Below are 25,591 nucleotides of genomic sequence, written 5' to 3' on the forward strand. Positions count from 1 at the left end.
CTTTGTATTTTTGTCCAACACAGTAACAGAAAATAAATTCACTTGTTTTGTCTTTTGTTTATTGTAAGTGGGGAGAGGGTCAGGAAAGAAGCACATACAAATATTGATCATAAAGGACAAAGGTATTGTTCAGTTTTCATACCAAAAGTACAAGGGTGACATATCTAACATTTACAGGGTACAACAATAATTAATATAATAAAGGACTAAATGCATTTTTTAAATGGGTTTGGATATAAAAATAATACTACTGCGAGGCTGAATATGTTTAATACGATTCAGTGGAATATTTAAGACATACTAAACAAAACATAGCACTTTACATTCAGGAAATGAATGGGACTTTTTGAAACCTATCTTAAAAAAAAAAAAGAAAAAAAAAAGTTTGCCACATGTGCATGTATGCGTGCGTGCGTGTGTGTGAGGAAACGGCCTGTAGTGTTGTAAATGTGCTGCAAAAGTGCCACGGGTTAAAATTGAAAATAAATTGTGGCTCATTTGTTAAGTAGCGACCAAGCGACCATGATAAGTTTCCCACCTTCCCTGTTCCAAAACAAGTCTGTTTTTTTTTTTCTTTCTTTTTTTTTTAAACAACTAAAACTCCATCCACAGTGCTAGGATACCTACCACGTGTAAACATATTAGACAAGGTCCAAAACACAGGCAGAATGGTTCTGGGGGCGATAAACGGACAAACACTGATTTCAAAAAAAGAGAGAGAGACAAATGTTAACGAAACATTGCATATCAAAGCATTCCCTTGAGGTTTTCCCTTTGACCGTTGTTGGAGTCCTCAACTATACGCAAATGGATTCGTGTACAGTGGAACACAATCTGTTCTGCCTATAAGAAATCATGTTATTTATGTGAACCATGCCTATTTGTGGCTCAGTATTGGCGAATTTGCCTATTTGCAGATGGCATCCCAGTAAAATACTGACAGCGGAAACTGTTTTGTCATCTGACCTTTACACTGAAAATGCTTCAAGCATTGCCGTGCATAAGGTATATTATTGCAACGTCAATGCTAACTTTTGTTCGAACGTCTACGGCCCTTCGCATCATAATTTAGCATTCAGCTAATGGACTTTCCTAAAACAAAATGACATGGTTTGGTTGAAGATTTTGCTGTTTAAATACGTTACGTTTAAATATATACGAGTGGTCAAATTATGAAAAAGGATTTCTTTTTTGACATGGTCTACGGCCGCTATAACGCAAATTTTTACCGACCGTAAGTAGGTCTGGAACGATACGTATCCCCCGCACGAGGGGAATTTGAACTGCTGATGTACTGAGCACACCCTTTCCGACGGGGCAGAAAGTTCCATTTCATGTACTGTGGTTCTCGTCACACTTTTTTCCCCACCACACAAACAAAATATTTTGGGGGCGTGGTTGAACTCCAACTTTGCACCACTTTTGGGTCGTTCCACTTGTATTAAGTCAAAATGCACCAAAAACAGTCAAAAAGCCGATAGGTAGCAGAGTGAAGGACACCAGGGGGACCTTTCGACTTTCCCCAATAACTATAGTGGGACGCGGGAGTTTCACATTCCGAACAGAAAGACGAAAGCGCTGCCTGCAGCGTCGTCGTCGTCGTCCTTTCAGGCACTGCGTGGGTTACGCGGGCTCTACAACGGGTCAGGACGCACAGTGAAACAAAATGGACAACGTGCACGTGTCGAGTGAAACCGGCACCACTCAGATACTTTTAAAAAACACTGGAGACTAAAGCTTTAAAAGACAACACACTGAAGGCAAAGTGGCTGTGGAAAGTCCTTGGAGCATTTAATCCCGTATCCTTTGATTGGTCCATGTACTAGTAACGCCCTTTCTCTTGACTACAATTCAGCACACGAATAAAGACCATCTTGCTAGTAAGAGTTTTTTCCACAACTGTATGATTATTCTACACACTGTCATACTAGTAGGACAAATACTTGTTCTAGTGAGGTAACGCAACTAGTGGGCATTTTGGTGCTGCTAGTAGCGTCCAGGAGACTAGTGCATCCTAGTCCTAGTGTCACAAGTGCAACATAGTGGTTTAGTAGTAGGGTTTAACTGCATAGTATTGGGCCAAAAGTGGCAGAAAGAATGGAAACTAAATTCCTAGTAAGATAGTCATTCTACTAGTGAGCTGAATTGTTGAGTTGAAATGGTTTGAAGTAGAGGGACAGAGGGTAGAGAGAGAGAGAGAGAGAGAAAACAGGACAGAGGGTTTGAGCAATGGGCACAACAACAGCCGGATCAAAAAAAGGCCCGTGATGACAGCAACACAGCGCACCCTACTAACTAGTGTGTGTCTTACTAATGAGGACGAAGAGCCTACGAGGTCATGGCCCTTAACATGGATATCAAGAAAGCCTTTCTAGAAGGGCATCTATTTGATATATCCTTGATAAGGAGTGCACAAAAGTATGTTAATATGTTTTTTAAACATTTTGTATTATTTGACTCTTAAGTGGGTCCTGCTTGTGACGGTCGAGGGAGGGTAAGAGATGCGGAGTTTTTTGCGACGCTGGCTTTTCGGCTCCTTCGCCGTTTGTGGAGGGAGTCTCACAGACCACGCCCACAGACGCAGCCATACGTTTGGAGAGAACGTATCTGCCGCCTCTTTACTCACCACCTGCCTTATTAATTCCCGCTTCCTCGGCGACACAAAGTTGTGAGAGGTGGCAATCTGGACTGCCCTTTACAGTCAATTATTCACACATACAGTTCTCTACAAAGCCTCCACAGCGACGAGGCTACTTGTGCGTGAAACATGCCTACTAGTTGGGCCTAGTAGTTACGAGTGCAGCGGAGTAGTAAGGCTTAAATGTGTACTAGTAGGCCAAAAGTGGAACTTGTAGTGGAAAAGGTATTCTTTCTACAAGTATGCTTAATTGTCTGACGAGTGAGGAGAAAGAGTGTACTCGCATATGGACCTTAAGCTGGATATCAAGGTTATCGAATAAATGCACAAACGGCTTGGCATTTATTTGATATCCTTGATATTCAAAGACAGTCGTGGAAAAAACCAGCGCACTTGTCTTACTGGTAAGGGAAAAGGCTGTACTAGATCCTGGATGTTAAGTCAGATATCAGGCATACGGAATAAATGCTCAAGCAGCTTTCCACAGGTGTCATTGGTTGTGAACTAAAAAGCGGCGGGCTGCGATGGTGTGGTTACATACCTCAGTCAGATAAAAAGGCAATTGTCAGAGTGGCCAGCAGGGGTCATCACTGAGGCACTCAGATTTGAATCGGGGGGGGGGGGAGCACTGAGTCAACCTGAGCTTTGTCACGGTCTAAAAATCGAGGGAGGTTTCAAGAGTCCATCGTCCTAGTGTTGACCACGTCTGTCCGAGGCCTCGCTCGCTACCCGCCCTCCCGCTCGCCCTCCTGCCTTAGCGGGGCAAAGGAACCAGCACCTCCACGTAGTTGAGGGGGAAAAATCCCGAATGGCCGTTGAGCATCCCCTCGTACCAGTTCTCGTCGATCTGATTGGTCAGCGTGATGATGTCGCCCTCTCGGAAGCCCAGTTCGCCCTCGTTCTCCGGCTCGAAGTCGTACAGCGCCTTGCAGCTGGGCTGCTCCGGGGCTGCGGGCGAGGGGAGGGAAACGCGGGACTTTTCAGAGCTTTTACTCAAACATTACCGGCAATAACGCAACATCCTGCATCACCAGGTTTCTCGTGGTGGTGGGAAGTAACTAAGTACAAATCCTCCCTTCGTGTATTTATAACCTTTGGCGACTGTTCATTTTCCATGCATACAATATCATCTATTGGTAAACGGATGATTCATCTTTAATTACTTTGTTGGGTGTTTTACTCTTAATAAACTCATGGTGAAAGAATGCCTTTTTTGGCTGTCAAATATTTACTAAACTGAAAACAGAATTTTTGGGAAAACCTGTCCTCTTATTTTCTGAAAAAACTCCAACTGGCTGTTTTTGTGCTCAGGCCAATATAAAAGTGTTGCTTTGGTGCCACCTTGAAGCATCTTGGTGACAAGTAACTATGTTGAAGGGAGGCGCTTCATTTATGCAGGCAAAAAGTAGTGCTTTGCTGCCCTAATTGACAGGAAATGATACATTTTTTGCTATTCGCAGCAAGGCTCAGTCCCTAACCCTCCACAAATACGGGTGAACACTGTCTACCTGTACTTACCTACCTACGTCACTTAGCTTTACGACCGAATCAGTACATCTACACTTGATTTTTGTCTGTACTTGGACTTACTTAAGTACAGAATGTGAGTACTCGTGCCTCCTCCGCCGCTTGTACCATATTTCCCCCATGCACTCAGCCGCCACCCGCGTCACTGATCTGGTCTGGGACCAGGACCGCACACACAGGAGCTCCATGCACAAACAAACTACACGATTGTCTTTAACAATTCACTCTCTGTGTGGCGTCGTCACTGTCGAGCTGGAGAAGCGCAAAGAGCTGATCGCTCCTTCTGCCCGTAACAATGTGCTACGTCTCTCAAGGTATTTTACACTGACTCGAATGGAACTGCTGCGTTAAGCAATCTTTATCTTGAGCACATTTGTCGCCAGATATTTTGAGTGGCATTTGGCAACCTGAATTTATCGTTTATCCATTGTATTGTGTTTATTTTGTAAATAAATGGAGAAGCGATGAGTAAAATTGCCATTCATTTCATGTAATTTTGAGGGAAAAAAACAATATTGGGATTTATATCGTTACCATGATCCAGGGTATAAAATGTTGTCCGTATCAAACAGCACTACAAACGTGTGGGTTTTTTTTTGGGAACATGAAAACACACACATTTATTCCTAGCAAAAATAAATAAAGTCCCAAACGAACGGAACTCAACGAATGTAGTCTTTGATGTAAAGATATTTATTTGGACTACGCGGGGTCCTCGGTGCATGACTGACTTCTGTTGCTAAGGCAGCGACTTAACCCAAATTTGTACATCATAATCTAGCGCTAATGTACACTGAAGCAGTAGTAAAGTCATCATTACAGTAAATATTTGTATGAAAAAGTAGATACAACGGTAATCGAGCATGCCTTCCTGTCCACCAGATGGCACTAATTCGGAGCAAGCAGCAACATGTCACACCATTTGCAGTTCTCTGCAAGGGTGCCTCGCCACTAAAATGACAAGCACGTCACTATTAATGTTGATATTGAGTGTTAAAAGGGTTCAATTCCCCCCTCCCCGATTAACCAATTTTTTAGGTGTACATTTGAGGGTGTAGTTGTTTTCTAAGACCGAGTCATATGTAGGGGGAAAAAAAAAAAGTTTTGTTTTGTTTATCAGCTTTTTGGGAACGTGACAAATTTTGTTGGGAACAACTGGGGGGGGGGGGATGATCTATAAAGAACCATTAATGGTTTATCATAGTGACTTTTGCAACGTGAGCTCAAACTCTTATGAAAAAAATATAGTTACATTATACTGATAAACAAGTAGCAGGCTCTTATTACAAGCTTCAAAACCTCAAACAGAACCTCAGTAATTTCATATTTGTTAATAAGGCTATTAACACCCAAACGTCATGCAGGTTAATAACAAACCATGTTAAAAGCATGTTTGTTGAAAGTCTAAAATCATTGACAGGATGTACCGATGCAAAGCAGTTATATTTCAACATATACGCCGCATGATATATTTTGTAGCTACTTGAGTTCCTTTAAAAAAAAAAAAAAAAAAAAGATTCAGCTGTTCAAAACACAGGATGTGGATTTGTTTCACCACGTGCAACGTTAGCAAGGAAAACATGAAGCGCACATGTTGAAATTTGCAACGATTGACTTTGTACTCTGCTTCCTTCTTCAGCAAAAAAAAAAAAAAAAAAAAAACGAAACCCAAAACAAACACATAAGACCACAAGAGAGACTCATGCTCTGCCCATTGTGACTCACACAATGTTTTCTTCCGAAAAGACAATCTGGCCCAGTGAATTGACGGCTCTGGTGATGTCACGGGAAAGAGGAACAAGGTCAGTCGGACAACAGCCAGCCAAAAGACACACGCGCGGACATGCATGTAAACACTCTGGATGTGTCTGAAATGTTCGTGCTGGGTTGCGCTGACTGACGCACGTCTTGTGCAATCATGTCAGAAATGGCTGGAATGTTTGTCAGCTCAGTTTCAGAACCAGATGTTTCAATGTGTCCTCAAATTAATGGCCCGGTTTTCCCGGAATTGCCGGACATTTTGTGTGTCCTCTTCCGAGTAAGAGAAAGAAAATCCATGAACAACTTTTTGCGAGTGCCTCACCTGAGTTGCGAGAAGGCGGCGGGGCCATTGAGGTGGAGTAGCCCCCGTTGGAGTGGTTGTCTTCTCCGAAGTCAAACAAAGGTTTGGGCTTGGGCGTGTATTCGCGTCTTGGTCGGGACTGGGCTTCATTCATCCTGTTGAAAAAGATGCGAAAGTGAATCACAGTCTGTCTCATTCGGACCGATGCGTGCAAGGCGGTGTGTATTTTGAAGTGCTGCGCGGTCGGTACCCAAGACAAGTACAGTAAATCCGAGCCAAGGCGAACCGGGTCCTCAGAACTATAAGGCCGATGTGCTAACCGGTCGCCCACCGTGCCGCGCGACCGCAAAATGGATGATGAACTGATGAGTTCAAATGAGTTTTTGGTGAAACATGCCATGGTCAAGAAAAGTTTGTTTTTCAACAATATTTGATTCAAAGTCTAACTATTTTCATTGTAATTGCAAGCTGTGATGGCATTAGCGAGTATCGGTACTCTGTGTTGGCAAGTACTTCAATGTGAGTATTTGTACTCGGTCTGAAAAATGTGGTGTCAGTACATCTCGAGTTCACACACAATAAATATACTGTAGCGGGTCATCATTCAGGCCTCAGCTATATTGCACATTTTTTAGCACCTTTCTTTTTACACGATAGAGGCTAGTCTGAATTTTGAGCCGTGTGCCTTTGTAGTACCACTGCGGTCTACTGGAAAAGGAGGCAGAGAATGTCCCAAAATAAGCGGCAGTCATAGTTGTTCCCACAGAGCAGCAATATGCCTCCAAGTATTGTTGTACGCTCCGTTTGTATGTTCTGCCGCTGTGTGTGTTCAAGTTCCACCTGTTTGAACATTTATCGTTAGCAGAACATCAATGCTCATTTCCGTTATCCCGTATATGGCGTTTCACATGATGTTAACGTTAATCTAATGGAATTGTTCGGCAAAATGAAATGGTATTGATGAACATTTTGGTGTTGAAACCGGCAACGTTGAATTCTCTTTAGTTTTAGGTGTCAGTTTCGCAGTCAACAAACTGGGAGTGACGCTTTGACTCATTTGGAAAACTGTGATTCAGCGAGAGAAGAGGCACTATGGAATCCTTTAAAAAGTGTGTTTTATGTATGAATGTGTTTCAAGCATGTTGGCGGGGAAAACTATTTTCAAAAATGATATAGTCTCTTTCTATTTCACTCATGTTGTGTATGCCAGGTTAATGTTGCTGCACCGTTCTCCAAGCTTCTCGGACAGCTCATCCAGGACCTGAACTGCCTGCCGGTGGTACTGCAGCTGGGACTCCACCAGAGACGAAAGCTGGCTCACCTGCTCAATCTATTCACAAAACACATAAGGAACAACACAGTGTCAACGCAGCCAAACCAAACTCTCGTTTGCGCAGCAGTCGGGCTGCACAGAGCACGGATCAAAGTCGCACTTCACAGTAAAACTCATAACGAAGTTCTCACGTCGGTCTCTAGCAGGTTGTACATGCTCGTCTCTGCAACTTCCTTCGATTCGTGAAACTTCTCCAGGGCCTGTCGGATGTCGTCATCCGGAATTTTGCCCTGACGCTTTTTTTTGTAGTCGTAGTCCAAACGGCGACCTTCCAGCTTTTTGAGGTGGTGCTGCGACAGAAGGGAGTTACGTCTCCTCAGGGCATCCTCATGAAATAAAATGTGTCACGCGGTGTAAAAACCTGAATCTCTCTGAGGTCCTTGTCGCAGAGGCCTTGCAATGGATCGATGAAGTTCTGTTTGACGTCAATGTCTAGTGAGTCTTTGACTTCTGCCATTCTCTTCATGGCTTCCCCGACTTCCACGAGCGCTCCGCCTGGAGATGGAGACGAACAGCTCAGAGACCCAATAAAGCAGGGACATTTTAGCCACAATCTGCTCATGTATTTGATGCTCGCTCAACTAAACTATATCATGTCATCGACAACCCTCATTAAACCCGAGCGCCAAACCCCGGAACGTGTCCACAAGCCCAACACGCATCTTACCAAAGTTAGTCTCCTCTCCAAGTTCCCTTCCATACTTGGTCATGCATTCTCCCAGAAGCCCCTCGGCCTGGGGGTAGCCGGGGTTCTTCACCTGACCGCGGATTTTAGACATGGTGTTCAACATGGATAGTTTAGCCCTCGAAGCTGTGGGAGGAGGAGTAGTTGATGAAACGCGTCCAAATTCTCGTGATATGGTACGGTACCTATACAAGTATTCCCACCCATCTCACCAGGGTTGGGCTGGAGATATTCTGATGTTTTGGAGATCACCTCTGCGACAGCTTTACTGGTCACGTCCACTTTCTACACGCACACAGCAAGAGCTCCGACATCCAATTGTGTACAAAAATATTATCACTGAATACTATAGTCATTATTACTGGCTAGGGTTGGAAACCTTTCAAGGGAATTAACAGAAATGAACCAGAAATTTACAAAACTGAAGGTTAGCTGGTAATAGGGAGCTAAATTAAGTAGTGTAATGCCCTCACTCATGTGGGAAGGAAAGAAAAAATATGATATTTTATTTATAGGTATGCTCGAATACGATACCTTTCTATCAATTTGTATATTACTCTCAATTTCCCAGGAAAGTTTCCAATTTGAAATATTTCAAAAAATTCCCTTTCATCAAATCCCCATGAAAATGTACTGTAAACTTCCACCCCTTGGCAAGCCATTATTGCCTGGTGATTTTTCATTTCCCAATTTACACTTCTCTTACCCGCTCCAGATCTCTGAAGTCATCATCAAGTTTGGTTCCTTCAGCACCGCCAACTTTCTCACTCACCATCTAGCGGCAGAGAGGAAGACAAAGAGCCATGGAGGTGGGGGGGAGGAAGGGGAGTATAAAAGGGTGAGGTCATTTAATGAGGCCCATAAGGTTTTAATAGACCTATCCACACGCCTGCTCTACAGCCGAGCGCAGCCATTTGCTTTACTGTATTGTTTTGGTGTGTGTTACACTCACAATCAAACACTGCTAACATTTGTCACAGTAGCAAGGAGTAATTGTTTTGACCTCATTTGCTTCAGGGCTCCCACGACAGCGATTATATCTTAATTAATAATCGGGCCACTGCGTTAAACGCCCAAAACATGCATTTGCGCTGATGCCAGCAGGTCCTGTGGGCTAATGACAACAAGCTAAAATACCAAAGAAAGAAACGGAACCCTGTTTAATACAACATGGCACATCTCATACTCGCATCTCCGAAATGACTACTTTTCAGGAAATCGAAAAAGTGCCATCTTGCTTGAGTTAACAAACACCGCATCATTTCTCGTGTATAATGCGCATTTTTTACCCGCAAAAATTGTCAAAAGTCAATAGTGCGCATTATACATCGGTACAGGAGAAAATAAAGACTTTCAAATTGTACAAATGTATGGCGCCATCTAGAGGTTATGAAAAAGCTGTACACTTTCATTCCACTATTCCACCGCCCCCTAGAGGTTATGAAAAAGTTGTACACTTTCATTCTAGTATGCCACCTAGAGTTTATGAAAAAGGTGTAGACTACACTTTCATTCCAATGACAGGGGTACGTACATATGACTGCATATATGTACAATTGTGCTCATAAGTTTGCATACCCAGGCAGAATTTGTCAAATATTTTATTTATTTATTTTAAATATGACTGATGACTTAACAACAACCATCATGAATTTCTTTATAGTTATGTTTTGTTTAATGATAATGCTTTTCTGAAATGCTTGACAGTTTAATTTGAATCCCATTAAAATAAAATTTAATGTTTTTCGCCTGGTCCTTCATGTTTTCTTAAAAGAACTGTACACATCTTACAAATTCTGCCTGGGTAATCAAACAAATGAGCACAACTGTGTTTTCTTATTTACAAAATAAAAGCAGGGCTGTGAATGTCAAAATAAGAGCAAGTAAAGTAAATAAAAATAAAGTATTACGTGTTGAAATAAAGTGCTTAACTTCAGATACAGATACTTGTTTTGTTCATATGGGTAGAATCAAAATCATGCATTGTAAAAATGCATTACACATAGGTAGAAGGGTTTTCCAGGATTTTGAGGGGTGCGCATGATACGCGAGAAATTACGGTACCTTATATTGCTACCATATAATGTTGCACACCAACATCAACACAACCTCCAAATCACATTCAATTGCTTAGTAAATGGCTAGAACAACGTGTCAGTCCACATCAAAGTCTGCTCTCACGCCTACCTCCCAACAAAAAGCCTTTAATACTTCACAAAAGCAAAAAACTCTGTTACATCATTTCCTCCCAAACTCCTCAAAGGTCGTACACCATGAGTCATGCAATAAATAAAGGATGAGCAGGCCCAGCAGTTTAATCGGTGGAAATTAATCTGAACGCACTTATATTTGGGGCTGACCAGTTCATTCTGCAGCAGAGAATTGCAGCGATCCATTTTGACCGTAAGAGGCTTATTGAATTGTATTCAACCTAACTATTTTCACTCATTAGTAAAAACAACATTTTAAAAAAGGCAAAGGAAACAAAATGCCACACGGCTCCCACAGCATGAGGGCAGAGGCGGAGTTTCACGACCCTCTCAGACACTTCAAGTGGCCGAGAGCGTTAACACATTTGTTCTCAAGCTCTTTGCAACACTTTAAATTAGTTAAAATGCGTCAAATAACAGACGACTTGGGAACAGACTAACTAGTACGGATTTGCCAAAAAATAGGAAAATCAGAAAAATCCCCAAATACAGTGAACCCTCCGTCTATTGTTTTTACATTTTAGAGCCAATTAAGAATGTATATAAACAAATTTGCTGTTTTGTTTTTATGTAATATAAGTGATTTACTTACTCTTACAGTTAACAGTTATAATGTTCAAATGTTACAGTTTATAGCGACAGTTGAACCGTTGGAATGGATTCTTTCCATTTCCATTCTTTCCTGTAGGATTTTTTCATTTTAATCCAAACAAATTGGAATACTGTTTGCCTTTTAGGTTTAGCTGTAGCACGTAAATATGTATAGTATATTCAACGTCACACCCTGGTCACGGCTTCTTGTTAGCCCCTTACACAAAATGCGGTATTCTGCCTCTGATACTACATTGTAGCTTGCCAAATTAGCAGTCTACTTCTGCTTCCCATTCCGTATCGCTACCTTAACACACTTTGCTGGCTTTGTATGAAAAGGGCTAACGACACATCATTGATTCCTTGATTTATCTCACGTTAATACCACACCCATCCCAAAGAAGTCACATAGTTCCGATCCTAGAGTATGCTGCTGAACGATGACGCTAACATGGCGTGCGGCACAATATAATTCCGAGCCGCAAGAAAGAACATCAAACTAAACCTTTAAGTGAGCAATTATCAGATCCGGCAAATCTAACATCAGGAGAGTGACTGAACTAAAAATCGTTTGAAATATCGGTAAGACTTGAACTCCTTTTGTCCTGACTAGAATTGGAGCGCTCATGCATATTTGTGAGAAGGCTAAAGTTGAAATGCAGCGTTGAGGCATTCACGTCACAAGATACTGATTTCCACCCTCGCAGAAAAAGATTCTTATCGACAGTCCTCCAGGTCCAAGTTCACTTATCTGCTATGAATGGAAGTTAACCAACCTTAAATGTCTTTGTGAAGCGGAAAATGCTGTTTTATTTATTTAAACCTCTGGGGCTGGATTTATACAACATGGTTCAAGTAGTGGCACATTTGTTTAAGTGTCATGGAATCTGCTTTCCTCTGATAGGATGCAGGCCTCTTCGAAAGGCGGTTAAAAATTACGATTCAAATTGGATATCCCCCAATGTGAGTGCGGTGTAAACGGATAGATCCGATATATCCACTCAAGTGTCTGGTGTTGATGTTATTTACGTGCAAAATGGGTGTCTGTGCATGCAGGTTGCTACACATGTTCTGTCAGGATAGACACAAGCATAGACATGTCTGCTATGAGTCACTAGAATTGTACATGGAAATTGACAGTCCCCCAAAAAAATCGGATATAGGCATTAAGTCGGAATGAGGCACTTGGTTCTGCTGTGTAAATCCAGCCGATGAAACTGTCTATGCCCTCACATACACGCAAGATTTGTGAGGGCGACCACGAAATGTCGCAAAAAGTGTGTGTGGGTCATCGCAAAGCCTGTTTAAAGCCCACAAAGAAGGAACATAACACAAAAATCAACTGATTTTCATTTAAACGGCTGAAAGAAAATACTAATTTGTCTAAATCTGCTTTCCCACAATTTGAGGTTGAGATGAGAAAACTATGAAAGACAATTTTTTCCTGGCAGATTCTAATTTATTTTATGCCATAATCTGATTCCCCCCACCCCACCCCACCCCACCCCCGATCAAAATAGGAAAATGTTGCGCTTGTCAGGGATCGAACACTGACAAATCAACAATATTCAAATTGGCTGGCAGATCTTAGAGTTAAGGGCGCTCCAAACGTCTTAAAAATGATATCTGGACGCATTTGGGATTTTACGATCATACAGGGAAGCACAAACTGGACAAGTCACACAGTGTGTAAAGCCTGTCATGGACAAATTGGGAAAAACTGCAATTTTTAGCCATATCCACCCTGACTTGCTCACCACACCGGCCAAGAAACAGACTTGAATCTGTAAAAACTCCCGCCTAACTTAGACAAAGAGAAAAAAAATCACCAGGCTGTGGGTGTCTTTATTGCGAAGGATTTACAGCCGTATTCCATAACTACCAGTGTGTATTTCTGTTGTTGTTTTTTTCTGTTTAACCTCACCTGATTAACAGTGTTTTATATTTTCAGGAAGGGCGCTGTCCCAGTGCTCTTATTTTCTGGCTTTTATTTCATAATGTTAGTACTGCACTTGGTTTTGTTTTTGAAACTTGAGTTCACACTACAAGTAGTCAGTCCGCCTTATTCATGGTGAACTTTTTTGTTTAATGTATTTTAAATTAAAAAAGGAAGCTCGTACCTCACGGCTTGTAATCATCGCTGACAAGTCAACAAAACCATAGTAATACAGAACGAGGTATTACAGACAATTGATGTGATGCATGTTGATACTGAATCTAATCGCTGACATGACAATCGAATCGACTCGTTCACATCGCTACGGCTCCGTACAATTTGGCTGAGTGAACAATTATAATATACAAAGAAAGACAGAATATTCTGTGTAAAGTGAGCTATGTTTACTTCCAAGACTCCCGGACCTCCCGCTACATGTTAGTCATTGAGCTATGCGTCATCATAGGCTGAGTACTTGGGGTTGAACATTTTGGTCAAAAACCACAGTTCAAGTAAATTCCCTTGCTTTTAAGGTCACTGTTCAGTTCACAATAAGTACGGTGGGGGGAACGACAGGTCTCGTTATCGTCAACAACTGTACAGAAATCATCTGTAAATCATTTATTTTTAAGGGAAATTTGTTGTAAGATGCATATAAAATGAGAAAGTGTTTTGGGATCATAGTTTGCAGCATTTACTGTAATGTATATGGTATAAGCTACTACATTAATTGCCTATAGGGAATTGTTAAAAAAATTATTCAAATAAGGCGACAATAATGACTTGCATTTTTTCACTATTGCGTCCCTATCCCCTTCAAATAGTAGTGGTTTAGCGTATCGGCAAAAGTATATTGCTATGCATGCCATCCAAAGGTGAAAGGCTAAGCTGCACTGTATTTGTTTACTGAATAGGCATGCGGTGAGAGCACAGCTACACTTCCTGTCCTTTACCCAATATATTCCAGGCTGGAACTCGCCACACCTCTGTGCTGTACTGAAAACTCCACATACATGTACAGGTACACCTCTCGTGAGTACACACTTTATCGGTTGACCCTACACCTTTCCATTATGTTTGTAAACAACAGGCGCCATCTTATTACCGCAATGCAGAAAAGTGATTGACTACGGCTAACCTGAAGTGAAAACAAAACTTTGAGGTTGTTCGGCCAGATATATCCAAAAAGGTTCAGTTTTTGTGATTTTGCTTCTCTGTCCTTTTAGGCTCCATGTATTTGGTGTCAACGATAATGTCAAAAAAAGAGGGAGATAAACAAGGATGTGCGCACTGTTGCGCACTGATATTCAGTCCCACTTCCTGTATGCTTCCAGTGAGGAAAATCTGAGCTGTGTCAATTGTTACTGAGAAGGGGGAAAACAAAGGAGGTGCAGTCAAAATAAAAAAATTAAATAAAAAAGGTGGTGCTTATTTCTGTGTTTACTAGAGGTGGGCCTTAACCCGACTTAATCTACCTATTAATCACTGCCAGCCTTCCCAGTTAACATGGATATTTGACTCCTAAAGTCGTCAATGGCAGTGAATGTGTTAATGCCACCACTATTATGTCACAATTATAGCAACCATCAATACTATACAAAATCACAATCTAATAGCACACAACTGTCACATACATCATCTGGAGTAGTTCAATATTTCAATATTTATCTAATAACATGACAAAAATGTGATTAACAAACAGCATACTCACTAGAGATGCTGATTATTAAATATATTATGTGCGCTGTGCAGATCGCTACAGTTTTGCTGGTCCAACTTGGCTTACTCTGACCAACCAATCAGAGGACAGAAAAATTCTGACATTCTTGTGGGAAAATTTGTTTCAAGAAACAGTCTCATTGCTAATATAGTTATGTGTTACATGGGCCAACACTAGTGATTCTGAAGGCCCTGGGCAGATTAGATTGACATGGTAATGCATCGAGTCTGAAATATGATTGGACAAACAAACAAAACAAAAAAAGTACTGGAAGCACTTCAGCCAAGCGAAACCCTTCTAAAGAAAGACAATACACTGTCGGGAATATATTTTAGGATCAATGAATCCACCAATCATCCCATCGATTAATTAACACATTCACTGCCTTAGAAGCCAAACATCCATGTTAACTGGGAAGGCTGGCAGTGAATGAGATTAGAATAGATTTTGCATTAGCAAATAGCACCACCTACCAACACAATACAATAAGAAATGTCCACAAGGTGCAGGTATTATTGTTGTCCACTTGTGGTCAAAACCCTCACATTCTACACTCTAGTATCTGTGACTTTGAATGCGTGTGGTTTTTAAAATCAGGCCCTGGCCTGGTGAGTGACATGGCGTCATCAAGTGAGAGTAAAGTTGGCTGTTGTGAGCTCAGGTTAGCAACTGGCTGTTAACCGCCTAACCGTCAGCCAGTGGCAGCTTGTGTATGAAAGTGTCATTTTGTTCAATGAAGCCATGTAAACTGTACCGGTGGCTGTGTTTATCCTTCACCACTTTTGGGGGCATTACAACACATTCTAACTAGCGGCGGTAGGCTATATAAATTTGCTAACATCGATGTGTTGTGATGGGAGATGGTTTTAAGTAAACATTGCACTATATCTTCATTTTAAGTGCAAGATGAGCCAAAGTGGACAGTTTGTCTTTTATGGACTGTTTACGCCTGGCTCACTGTCATCATGCCAATTTATTTGTACACACAACGGGTCGTGTGTTGACAGTAACATTAGTCAATGTGAAAAAAAATGATCCCCTCTGACTTCAAGGCAAAGACTTCACTTCCACGATCCAGCCCTACTTCTGACAGTGTCCGCCATTGGTGTTTACACACGAGCTACCCAGATATTGCAACATATTCTAACGGTCAGGGATCTGTGCATGTTCCTGACAGGAAGCCCGAGGCCGAAACCAAATGTCTTTCCTGCTTAGATCAGCAGGGGTGGTGAGGGAAAAAAAAAAAAAAAAAAAAAAAAAAGAAGACATTCTTTTACAGCATCCCCACCCAGGTTGGGTGGTAGTAGTAGTAGTAGAAGACGACCCACGTTTGAAATTAACAAACAGCACTCAAACTCATCAATTGTGTGGAAGAAAACAGTGAGGGTCCATAATTGACCTCATGGATTTAAAAAAAAAAAAACAACAAAAAAAAAAAAAAAAAAAAAAAAGAAAAAGGGGGGGGGACTAACACAACACAGCTGGAGTGGGAAAGGAGGTCATCAGGTCTTCCAGAAAGCTGACACATTTACACTAACACTCAAAAGTTGTTTGCTTCTCATAACACCGCCACCGCCCCCCCCCCTCCAAAAAAAAAAAAGTTTGACCTTTGATATATAAAGTCAAAGGTAACTTACCGAACCAAACAAAATAACGCTACCATGACCGGAATATTCACCTCCACTTTAATTAGCTTGGGAGTGGGAAGGAGGGATGGCATAAAAACACTACAAAATATAACGTTTGTTTTTTTACTGTAACCGCACATAAAGGAAAAGAGAAGCTATCAGTGAATTAGCATTAGCACAAACTAAATTGCGTTAGCTTCGATGCTAAGTGAAGCTAGTAGCTACTAGAGTTGCTTAGCTAGCCCAACCCGAACCGGGGAAAGGAAAAAGTTGTAACAAACCTGGCTCGCTTTATAAAACTGCTTCTTCAAGCCTGCCACGGACATGTTGGCGGTGTCTTCAACTTCCCAGCGACTTAGTGGCGTGAACGTGTCAAAAGTTGGCCGCGCGGCGTTGTTGTGAGGAGAAAACGGGTGAAAATGTTGCGGAGGTATCATAGGACTGCTCAGCCGTCCGTCAACTGGGTCGGGACACGCCGACTGACCACGTCCACGTCCGCGGGGGTGTCGTCCCACTGTCACCGGACATACACGCACTAGGCTGTCCCGTAAGTGGAATTCGGTGAGTTTCTGTAGTGGAGGTGCCTTGTGGCTAGTTTCCACGTATTCACACAAACAAATCTGCAGAGGAATGAGATGATTCTGAGCGAGCTTCAGTCTCTTGACGTCTACCGCCCCCTGTATGGTTGCGACTGGAAGTGCAGGTCAGGTCACCAGGCCAGATGTTTTTCTTTGGGCTTACATAACATAAAAGAACAAACACCTTTTAGTAGGTTGTCAGATGCAAACAATCAGTTGTTGACGTAAAAGTACAAAAATAAATAAAACATTTACCTCTCAAACACACGCAAAAAAAAAAACATCACACAAAAAACTCTCACTTGAAACGCTCAGGCTCATAAAAAAAACTTGCACAAAAAACCGCTCACTCTCACCCAAAAAAAAAACTTTCACAAAAAACCCCCACATACTTCACTTTTTTCTTGGTGTGCTTTAAAAAGATGGCTAAGAAATATCACATCCAGGACAAAACTGCCACATGTAACAAAGACCAAAGATTGTATACAATCATAAACCAGTTTTGGAACAATATTACTATTGACCAGAAAGTGTCAGGAAGGCACTACACTACTTGTGTACAAATTCAATCGTATAATTTGGCCCTGAGTTACTGCTCAAAGTGCAGTCTACAAATACATTCTCTAAAAAAACAATTATGGAATATGGGAGTAATGCTGTTAGTGGTTTATAGAATATAACAAATGTTAATTTTACTGTATGCCTACAAATATAAAAATCAGCGAGACCGATCATTTTGCAGGGGTCTCATTTTTCCAGAGCTATATAATTTAACCAAGTAAACTGCATTATCAGATATGCAAAGCATATATAATAATCTCCCGCTATATCGCAACTCACGCTTCACAGTCTTGCCATATTGTGGATGATTATTATTATTTGTTCAAGTGTTATTACAGTTGTTACTTTAGTTCTTCGACTGCGTGTACAATAGTTTTGTGTTATCCATTGCTCTTGCTCACGCTCAATATATTATGTTTTTGTTTGAGTCAAACAGATTAATGGCATTTCCATTCATTCAATTGGGAAATATGTTTCTTTTTTTTTTTTTTGCGATATGAGTGTGTGGAGTCACGTGTGACTCGTATCTCAGGGCACAACTTTATAATTATTATTATTTTTTTTAATAAAAACATGAAACTTGAATCACTGCCACGTGTTTTTAATTGTAAAAAGAATTTCATTACATTCTTAAATCCACAAAGTATATCACCATTGTGCAACAACACTTTCTCGTGTTAATAACCGCTCTGGCTTGTATATTCATGACATGACATAAATTAGTTTTCATTTAAATCTATCATGATTCAATAATAATAATAATAACAATCTTAAAATAGAGTGACAATATCATAAACAGACAGATCATGACAAAAAAAAAAAAAAAAAAAAAAACTTGCTGGGAGACATTTAAAAATGCTCTTTAAGAAAAAATAGAATTACATCTCTCCAAAAGACGAAAAGGACAAACTGATGAGGAAAATATGATACATATCAGGAAAAAATTGAAGATCACATCAAAACCAAGACAAGGATCAGAGATTATAATTAATATTTTATATGCATTTTACTTTTTTCTTTATTTTTTACTTGTATCAATATCCTATTTCATCTATAACGTCAACTCAACGTATCTCGCAATAACAACGATCAAAAGGGTTAAAATCTTTGATACTTTCTGTAATTTAACATTCACAAGAACATTTACTGTACACAGTGATCAAGGTTCAAAGGTCGTCAACAGTTTGTCGGTGCGTGGTGCTTTGTAGACACCGCAGGACAGGACAGAGAGCCGAGCTATCACCCTGAGGAACTTCAACCGGGAACTTTTTGTCCCACTAAAATTGGGTTGGGCAGGATTGCAACGATTGGAGAAAAAAAGAAGAAGAAGAATCAGCGTGATTAAACATTCTACGACAAAGTATTGCACCTTGTTACAATCCGGCCAACCCTGCGCAGGTGTCAGCTGTGAATTTGTCATATTAGAATCATATTAGAACATTTTAAAATAAAAAAATAATAATAATTCAAAATGATGCTACTTTAAAAAGTTAAATGCATGGCAACAAAGGCCCAATTGCACAATCCCACTGTGCCGCCAAGTACCGGCTAGGGCGGCATCTTGTTTTTTGTTGTTGTTGTTGGGTTTTTTTTTTTAACGCTACTTGAGATCATTCGCTGTACGGCCAACAGCACTGTCCCAGCAGTGCCACGCAAATCTGACTGAAATATTTCAAATCCGATGTATATGATTGTCTCAATATGCTACAAAGAACACAGCAAAGCTAGCACAAGCTACTGTGGAATACTGGCAGCAGTTTGTGGTTTTGCCTTTTCCAAAAACAATTGTGATTTCAAACGAGCGGAGTTGTGACTTGTCCTCAGATTTCACCTCCACGCGACTTGCAAAACAATGTAGGATATTGGGCTTTGGGGTTACATTTGAAGAAGAAAACTAAATGCAACATAACATTAATAGGTGAACTAGTTTGACCTTGTCTAAACTTGTAAATGTCCAACTGTTCAACGTTTTAGTACTTGTTTGCCCAAGTTTCTGTTCTCTAACAGGAGCTGAACAGCAAAATTCACAAACTGGCGTTTGAATCATAGCGATTATCCAAAAGGATGAATTGGAAAATAATTGATTTTTGCATGATTAAACAATACGAATACAAAATATGCATGTGAGGTGCAAGTATTATTTTTGTCCACATGGGGTCACCATCATGTTCTACACTGTAGCATCTGTGACTGTGAATGTGTGTGGCTTTAAAAGTCGGGGCCTGGCCTGGTGAGTGACGTGCGCGTCAGCGAACAAGTGTACTGTTCAGGCCGTCGTTAGCTCAGGTTAGCCAGTCTTGCGTCGTAATAGTTTGTGTTGGCGATCGTGCTGTTGCGGTCCATTAGTTAGTTCTGCTTTACAACCTTTGCACTTCATCTTATTTTGAAGTGTGAAATCATCCCAAACTTTGGACCTTTTCTGTCTTTGATGCACTCTTTCCTCACGAGTTTGCAGTAACATTCGACTTTGCCGTTCAGCTCCTTGTTAAAGAACAGTAAGTTGTGCAAGCAGTGCACAACTGCGTTGAACAAGTGGACGTTCAAAAGTAAAGATTACTTGTAAAGATTCAAGTGCATTTTCAGTTGATCCTGAAATTGTACCCAAAAGCCCAATATCCCTAACTTTTTGGTGAGTACTGTACATCGTGCAGACGCTTTTCAGTATCAATGTTTGAGAGAGGATGAGGTAGTAAAGGCTAAGCAGGTAAGCGGGACGAGCGGGTTGGGACGTCGAGGCCAAATTCGAGTTCAACCAAAATGTTTCCTCAAAATGCAAACAAAATTTAGCGTAAATCGCACGAGATGTCATATAGTCAATACACACAGAGTGAACCTCCACCTATTCATAAATTCATTTTGTGCGTGTGGAATCTACCCCCACCTCGTCACACTTTTTGTAATTTGTTTACAAACAAATGAATTCAGCTTATATGTCACGGGGGCGAACGAAATCAATTGAGAATGGAAGTCAGCCAGCATCGCAGAACGGATTGCGTTCGACACTGGAGGAAGGCTCCACTGCAGTGAGAGTCGGTGCGGATAATAAATCCGCTCTAAGGAGCTTAAATAAATCGACGGCCCATCTGTTCGCGCTTTATCTTTTGCCTCCACCCCCTCCACTCAAAACACGCTGCGGCCATGTAGCCCATAATGGCGAGTACTGCTCCGGTCATTGCTTCAACTGTCGGGGTTAACGAGATGCAACGGAACCTTGTTCATACTAGGGTTGCAAAGAGGTGGAAAATTGCCGGCGACTTTTGGAAATATCCCAAATCGGAAACTTTCCAAGGGAATTAATTGGGAATTGTCGGTTACTCCAATTTTGGCTCACAACACACAGTAAAAACAAAACAATAAACGACCAAGTGACTGCTAGTAACTGTCAAAACTCTTGAGTCAAAGTACCACTGTCCTCGCATGAAATCTGTTGTTTTCGTCAGGATTATGCGAAAATAGAAACTATATTTAAGTTCCTGAATCAGGACCCGACTTCAATTTTGCGAATTGTTCCTGTTTATTTTTAAACTTTCCAAGTTTGCAACCCTAGTTCACACAGGTCATCTACAATACGCAGGGGCGTGACTCCACAGATACGGGTCACAAAGGGCTTCCACCCCCCCAAAAAAGTAGTTGTTTCGAAGCCCAACACGGACTCACTCATAAATTGTAATGAACCACTGTATTGTCTCAACAGCTACAACAATCCTTTCGTCCCGGAACGCCAACGTACGGCCAGGCAGTATGTGTGCGCATTTGTCTCCTACTAACGGCTATATAAGTGCTGAAAATATGTTCACAATCTCTTTTTGTGATTCTTCTCTAAGTGGCATATGCAAAAGGGAAAGGGCACACGGGACTGAGGTAAAGATTGCATCAAAAAGAGCCCATTTACATCAGTGTTTGAGGGTGTGCTTGTAAAATAAAAAAAAAGAAAAAGAATAAATACCTGCATAAACGCTCCTAAGAGGAAAAAAGACGGATGTGAGTTTGATCATGGTCCCTTCGAACGCTTTGTTCGCACGGCAAAAAGCCTGCGACAAGGCGATAACCGATGCTGTGCGAAAAGTGGTTAACGGTCACCAGAATGACGACTGAAACGGATTAAAAAAAAAAAAAAGAATCATAAATTGAAAACAAATCTGTGCAAGGTAAGTGAGGATTTCAAGTCTGTACTGTACATTCGGGATGAGGCCTTGAGGCTGTGCTGCACGCTTTAAGGGGGGCACAGGGCGGGGTTACATTCAACCGTAGCTGTGAGAACTGTAGTAGAAACGGCGTCTGCCTTAAGGACTTAGAAAAATAATTTGGAGAATACAAATTGTCGAGGCCACTCTTTAATCCTTTCTCTGAGCTCTCTTCAAAAGAGCGGTACCGACGAGCAGCCTTCGGCGCGCTGCGAGGAGGGGCAGCGTGGGTCGGTCGGTCGGTCGGGAGTTTCCGAGGTGAGAGGAGTGCGTCCTAAAGTGTAGCGTGCGGGATTGTCATTGAGCGGCCGCTTTGCCTTTCGCCTCAGCTTGGTGCCACATCGTTTAGTCTCGCTCGCTCCCTCACACAAGTCTCTGTTGCGGAATCGCGGTGGGATTTGCGACGCCGCTTAGCCCTCTGTGGAGTCTGGGAAAGTGATTTCACTGCCAAACACCTCGCGGTACAGCGGGGGGAAAGTGTACGCCGTTTCGGGGTGGACCAGACGGAAAAACTCCAGTTTGTCGATGTGGAGCTTGCAAATGGACTTCATGATGGGGAGTTTGGACACCATCTGGAGGAAAAGGAAATGAATCAGAAAAGATTCGGACGGCGGAGGCCGTGCAGCCTTCACGTTGGCCAAAGTGCAGCCTTACCTTGGCAAGTTTCTCTTCTGATGCGCCGCCTTTTTGTAAGCAGCGCTGAAGGGCTACATAGACCTTCTCCTGAAGTTTCTGAATCTGTTGCACATCTGTCAGCCAGGGTCGGTCTAAGTGGAAGAGGATGAAAATGAAAAATTCCACTTCATACTCTACTCTTTTGCTCTAATTAAGCCATCATCTTAAAATGAACAAATCAACCGGTTGTAAACGTTTCAACTTATTAAAACACTTCAAACGACTGCGAGCTTATTTGATTGGGTTTTTTTCCGTGGTCAACTATGACTGTGATGAAAGTCGAGTTCAAGTCGAATCATCGATGACGTCACAAATATTTTTTTCCAGCACTGAACATCACAGGTCCGCCATCATTTTTGCGCCACAAACGTAATATTTTGGGGACGAAGATGGAGCTTTACTTGGCGCTGCTGCCCTCGTTCCTCGCCGCGAGTCCCGCGGTCCCCGCTCGCATGAAGATTTTAAGACTAGCGGCAATCGGAATAGCCGAAGCTAGCGAGGCCGACTGCTATACTCGTCCACCACAATGTTATATTCGTAGTCTGGGACCCGCGCAGATGTATGAAGACTATGTCACCTCACTTCAACATAATTCCTTGGCGCCAAAGCAATCATTTAGACAACAACAAAAAATCTGCCAATAGGCCAATTTGCCAATGTCCAGGACTGCTGCGTGTTCTTCTTGCACCGGATGTTACGAAACTAATAAGTCATCCGCTGAGTGTATTTGTCACCTGGTGAAAGCAGCACAGCGGCGGCGAAGAGGGCCATCTCCTCCTCGGACATCTGGATACGACTCAGGCTTTTGGCCAAGTCGAACACGGCCGTCACGAGGTCATCGCAGCCTGGAGGAAGGGCAAATATGGAGTCGTCATGGATACATAAGAGAAAGCGCGTGACCAATGAGGGAGACGGGGTGAGAAGATGGCACGCGAGGGCGGAACTCACCAAGTGCTTTAAAGAAGTGAGCGGGGGCGAACCTTCCATCAAAGAGGAATGTGTTATTGATGGGATTATAGGCTCGACACATTCGGATCAGAAGGACGTCCATGCAGCCTGTGGACAAAAGGATCAAGAAATAAGCAATGTAACCCTATACAGGCCTGCTGTTCTGATTGTATACCTCGAGTGACAATACAGTCACGTATTCACTCGGTTTAACAGTGAATAGCTGGGTTGAAGTTCCACAGAATAGGTGAATTGTGAATATGCAGGGGATTACTGTAACGACTGTAGTTTTATTTTAAGACCGACTGAGCGGCAGCTAAGCTGTCACTGGTGAATCTGGTTTGCGAAGAGGTGCGCTGGGCGTCGTTGCTTACATTCCTTTTATACGTCCAATTGCCTAAACATGTTCATTGTACTGTAAAAGCCTAAAAAAAAAAAAACAGTCGCAAAAACAATAAAAAGACAATATAGCGGGGGTGCAAACGATGAACCGCAATATAGCGGGGAAGCCCCGCTCATTTTGCACTTCACAGCGTGACAGTTGGCACAAATAACTGCGGCGTGGTGCAAACAAGGGCTGCCCATTCTTCCGCCGGACGACAGACACGAGATTTTCAAGTCACACTTTATGCTTGTGAATGTCGAGCTGCGTGAAGCCGGCGGCCCCTCGAGGCGAAGGTACCGCGTGCGCCGTTCCACGTGACCAGAAGGATGGCTATGACAAATAAGAGGCGGCAAAGTCACAAACGCACACGGCAGCGGAGGCGTATTCCCAGAGTCCCATTTCCTGGTGACAACAGCCCCCAGCTGCATTGTGGCTTTTTGATTGCATTTTATTTACAGTGGGTCCCAGTTATATCGCGATTCATTGTTCATGACCCCGCTATATTGTCGTCGTTCCCACAGAGCAATATATATGCCTGCGAGTTATGTTGCACGCTCTGTTTGTATGCGGTGCCGCTCTGTATGTTCAAGTAGCAGTTGTCTGAATGTTTAGAATTACCGTAACATTCATGCTAATTTCCATTAGCCCTTCTACGGCTTTTCCTGTTACATGTTAGCATTAAGCTAGCACACATAATGTACAATGATTAATGTTATTAAATAAATTGTGTTTTGTTGTATGTGCTGCTGCTCAGTGTGTGTTAAAAGTAGCAGCTGTTTGAAGGTTTATAGTTACCATAACATCGATAGTAATTTTCATTCGCGCATCTATGGTGTTTTACATTATATGTTAGCTTTAAACTAGTGGACATTCCATAGACGAAATGATATGGTTTGGTTGAATGTTTTGGGGTTTCAAAGCACAATGTTTAATTCCCATTTTTTATGTTTTATAGCAATCTTCAACTGAGAGTAAGAAATAAACAGCTTGAAGCCAGCACACTTATTTGGAGAACTATCTGAGCGAGAGAGCAGAGCTGCTGAAAAATCCTTGAAAAAGTAATCAGTTTAAATGCATTTAAAGCGTGTGGGAGGAATAAAATCACCCACCAAAAAAAGTTTGTGTTTTTGGGTCTGGAAGATATCTCCCGCGGTAAACGGGCGTTCGCTGTATTTATTTGTCTTTGAAGGATTACTGACCTGCTTTGAGGAGGATAATCTGGTCATTCTGACACAGGTCCATGAAGCCAGAGATGCGCTTAGCAAACTCCACCACGTACTGGATGGCGTTGGTGATGTGGATGGCACATTGTTGCCACATCACCTCAGCTGACTGATACGAGAGAGAGAGAGAAAAAAAAAGACAGAAAAGCGCTCATGAGCTGATTCTACCGTTCGATTTTTACCGCCAAAGACATACTGACCTAAATCCCGTCGGCTTCCTCAAGCCACAACTATTTGGGTATTTTTGTTTGCGTTTCGGAGTAATTATTTAAGAACAGTACACGTGTCCTGAACAAGACGCATGTTTGGCTCTCGGATTTTGTTTGGATTCTTTCATTAGAAACGGTCTCATGTTTATCTTGTGAGTTTTGCTTTACATTTGGATTTTGTGGCTTTTTTGTGACAGGGAGCAGCCTCAACACAAGCTGTTAAGAATAGAAACTGGAAGATACAGCATGTGAAAGGGGACTCGCATTCAAAGCAATGCGAGTATTATTTTGAAAATTGTACTATAAACAGTGGTTAATGGATTATACGTGTACAACTGTGAAAATTGGAACACATTATTTCTACTTTTACGCAGTCTTTCCTTCTGTCTCACCGCCATCACGCCAATTTCGTACATTTCTGGCGCGTGAGTTTGAAGTAACGGTGCGTGTGCAAACAGGATCGCTGAGAGGTTTTAGCAGAGATTTTGCTTTGACTTC

At 41.9% G+C, this 25,591-nt stretch overlaps 2 protein-coding genes across 6 annotated transcripts in view; both read right to left on the reverse strand.

Annotated features, from left to right (window-relative positions):
* Positions 1-37: 37 nt before the first annotated feature.
* On the reverse strand, positions 38-17,013 carry sh3gl1b (SH3-domain GRB2-like 1b). The gene is made up of 9 exons (XM_061778626.1): positions 16,612-17,013; positions 8,952-9,020; positions 8,458-8,530; positions 8,228-8,371; positions 7,922-8,055; positions 7,692-7,850; positions 7,454-7,557; positions 6,249-6,382; positions 38-3,586 (listed from the first exon to the last, which is right to left on the reverse strand). The coding sequence occupies exons 1-9, from the start codon at positions 16,765-16,767 to the stop codon at positions 3,393-3,395; spliced, it is 1,167 nt and encodes a 388-aa protein (XP_061634610.1). The 5' UTR covers positions 16,768-17,013; the 3' UTR covers positions 38-3,392.
* Positions 17,014-18,054: 1,041 nt separating this feature from the next.
* LOC133480497 (nuclear receptor ROR-beta-like) overlaps positions 18,055-25,591 on the reverse strand; it is a 180,165-nt gene continuing 172,628 nt past the window's right edge. For all 5 annotated transcript variants that reach the window (XM_061778616.1, XM_061778615.1, XM_061778614.1 and 2 more), the window contains 5 exons: positions 24,861-24,993; positions 23,277-23,384; positions 23,063-23,173; positions 22,308-22,420; positions 18,055-22,225 (listed from right to left, as the gene is read on the reverse strand). In XM_061778616.1, coding sequence (XP_061634600.1) covers positions 22,064-22,225; positions 22,308-22,420; positions 23,063-23,173; positions 23,277-23,384; positions 24,861-24,993 — 627 coding nt within the window. In that variant the 3' untranslated portion in view covers positions 18,055-22,063. The remainder of the gene's footprint in view (positions 22,226-22,307; positions 22,421-23,062; positions 23,174-23,276; positions 23,385-24,860; positions 24,994-25,591) is intronic.

Source organism: Phyllopteryx taeniolatus, chromosome 7 (genome assembly GCF_024500385.1).
Source record: "Phyllopteryx taeniolatus isolate TA_2022b chromosome 7, UOR_Ptae_1.2, whole genome shotgun sequence".
NCBI lineage: Eukaryota > Metazoa > Chordata > Actinopteri > Syngnathiformes > Syngnathidae > Phyllopteryx > Phyllopteryx taeniolatus.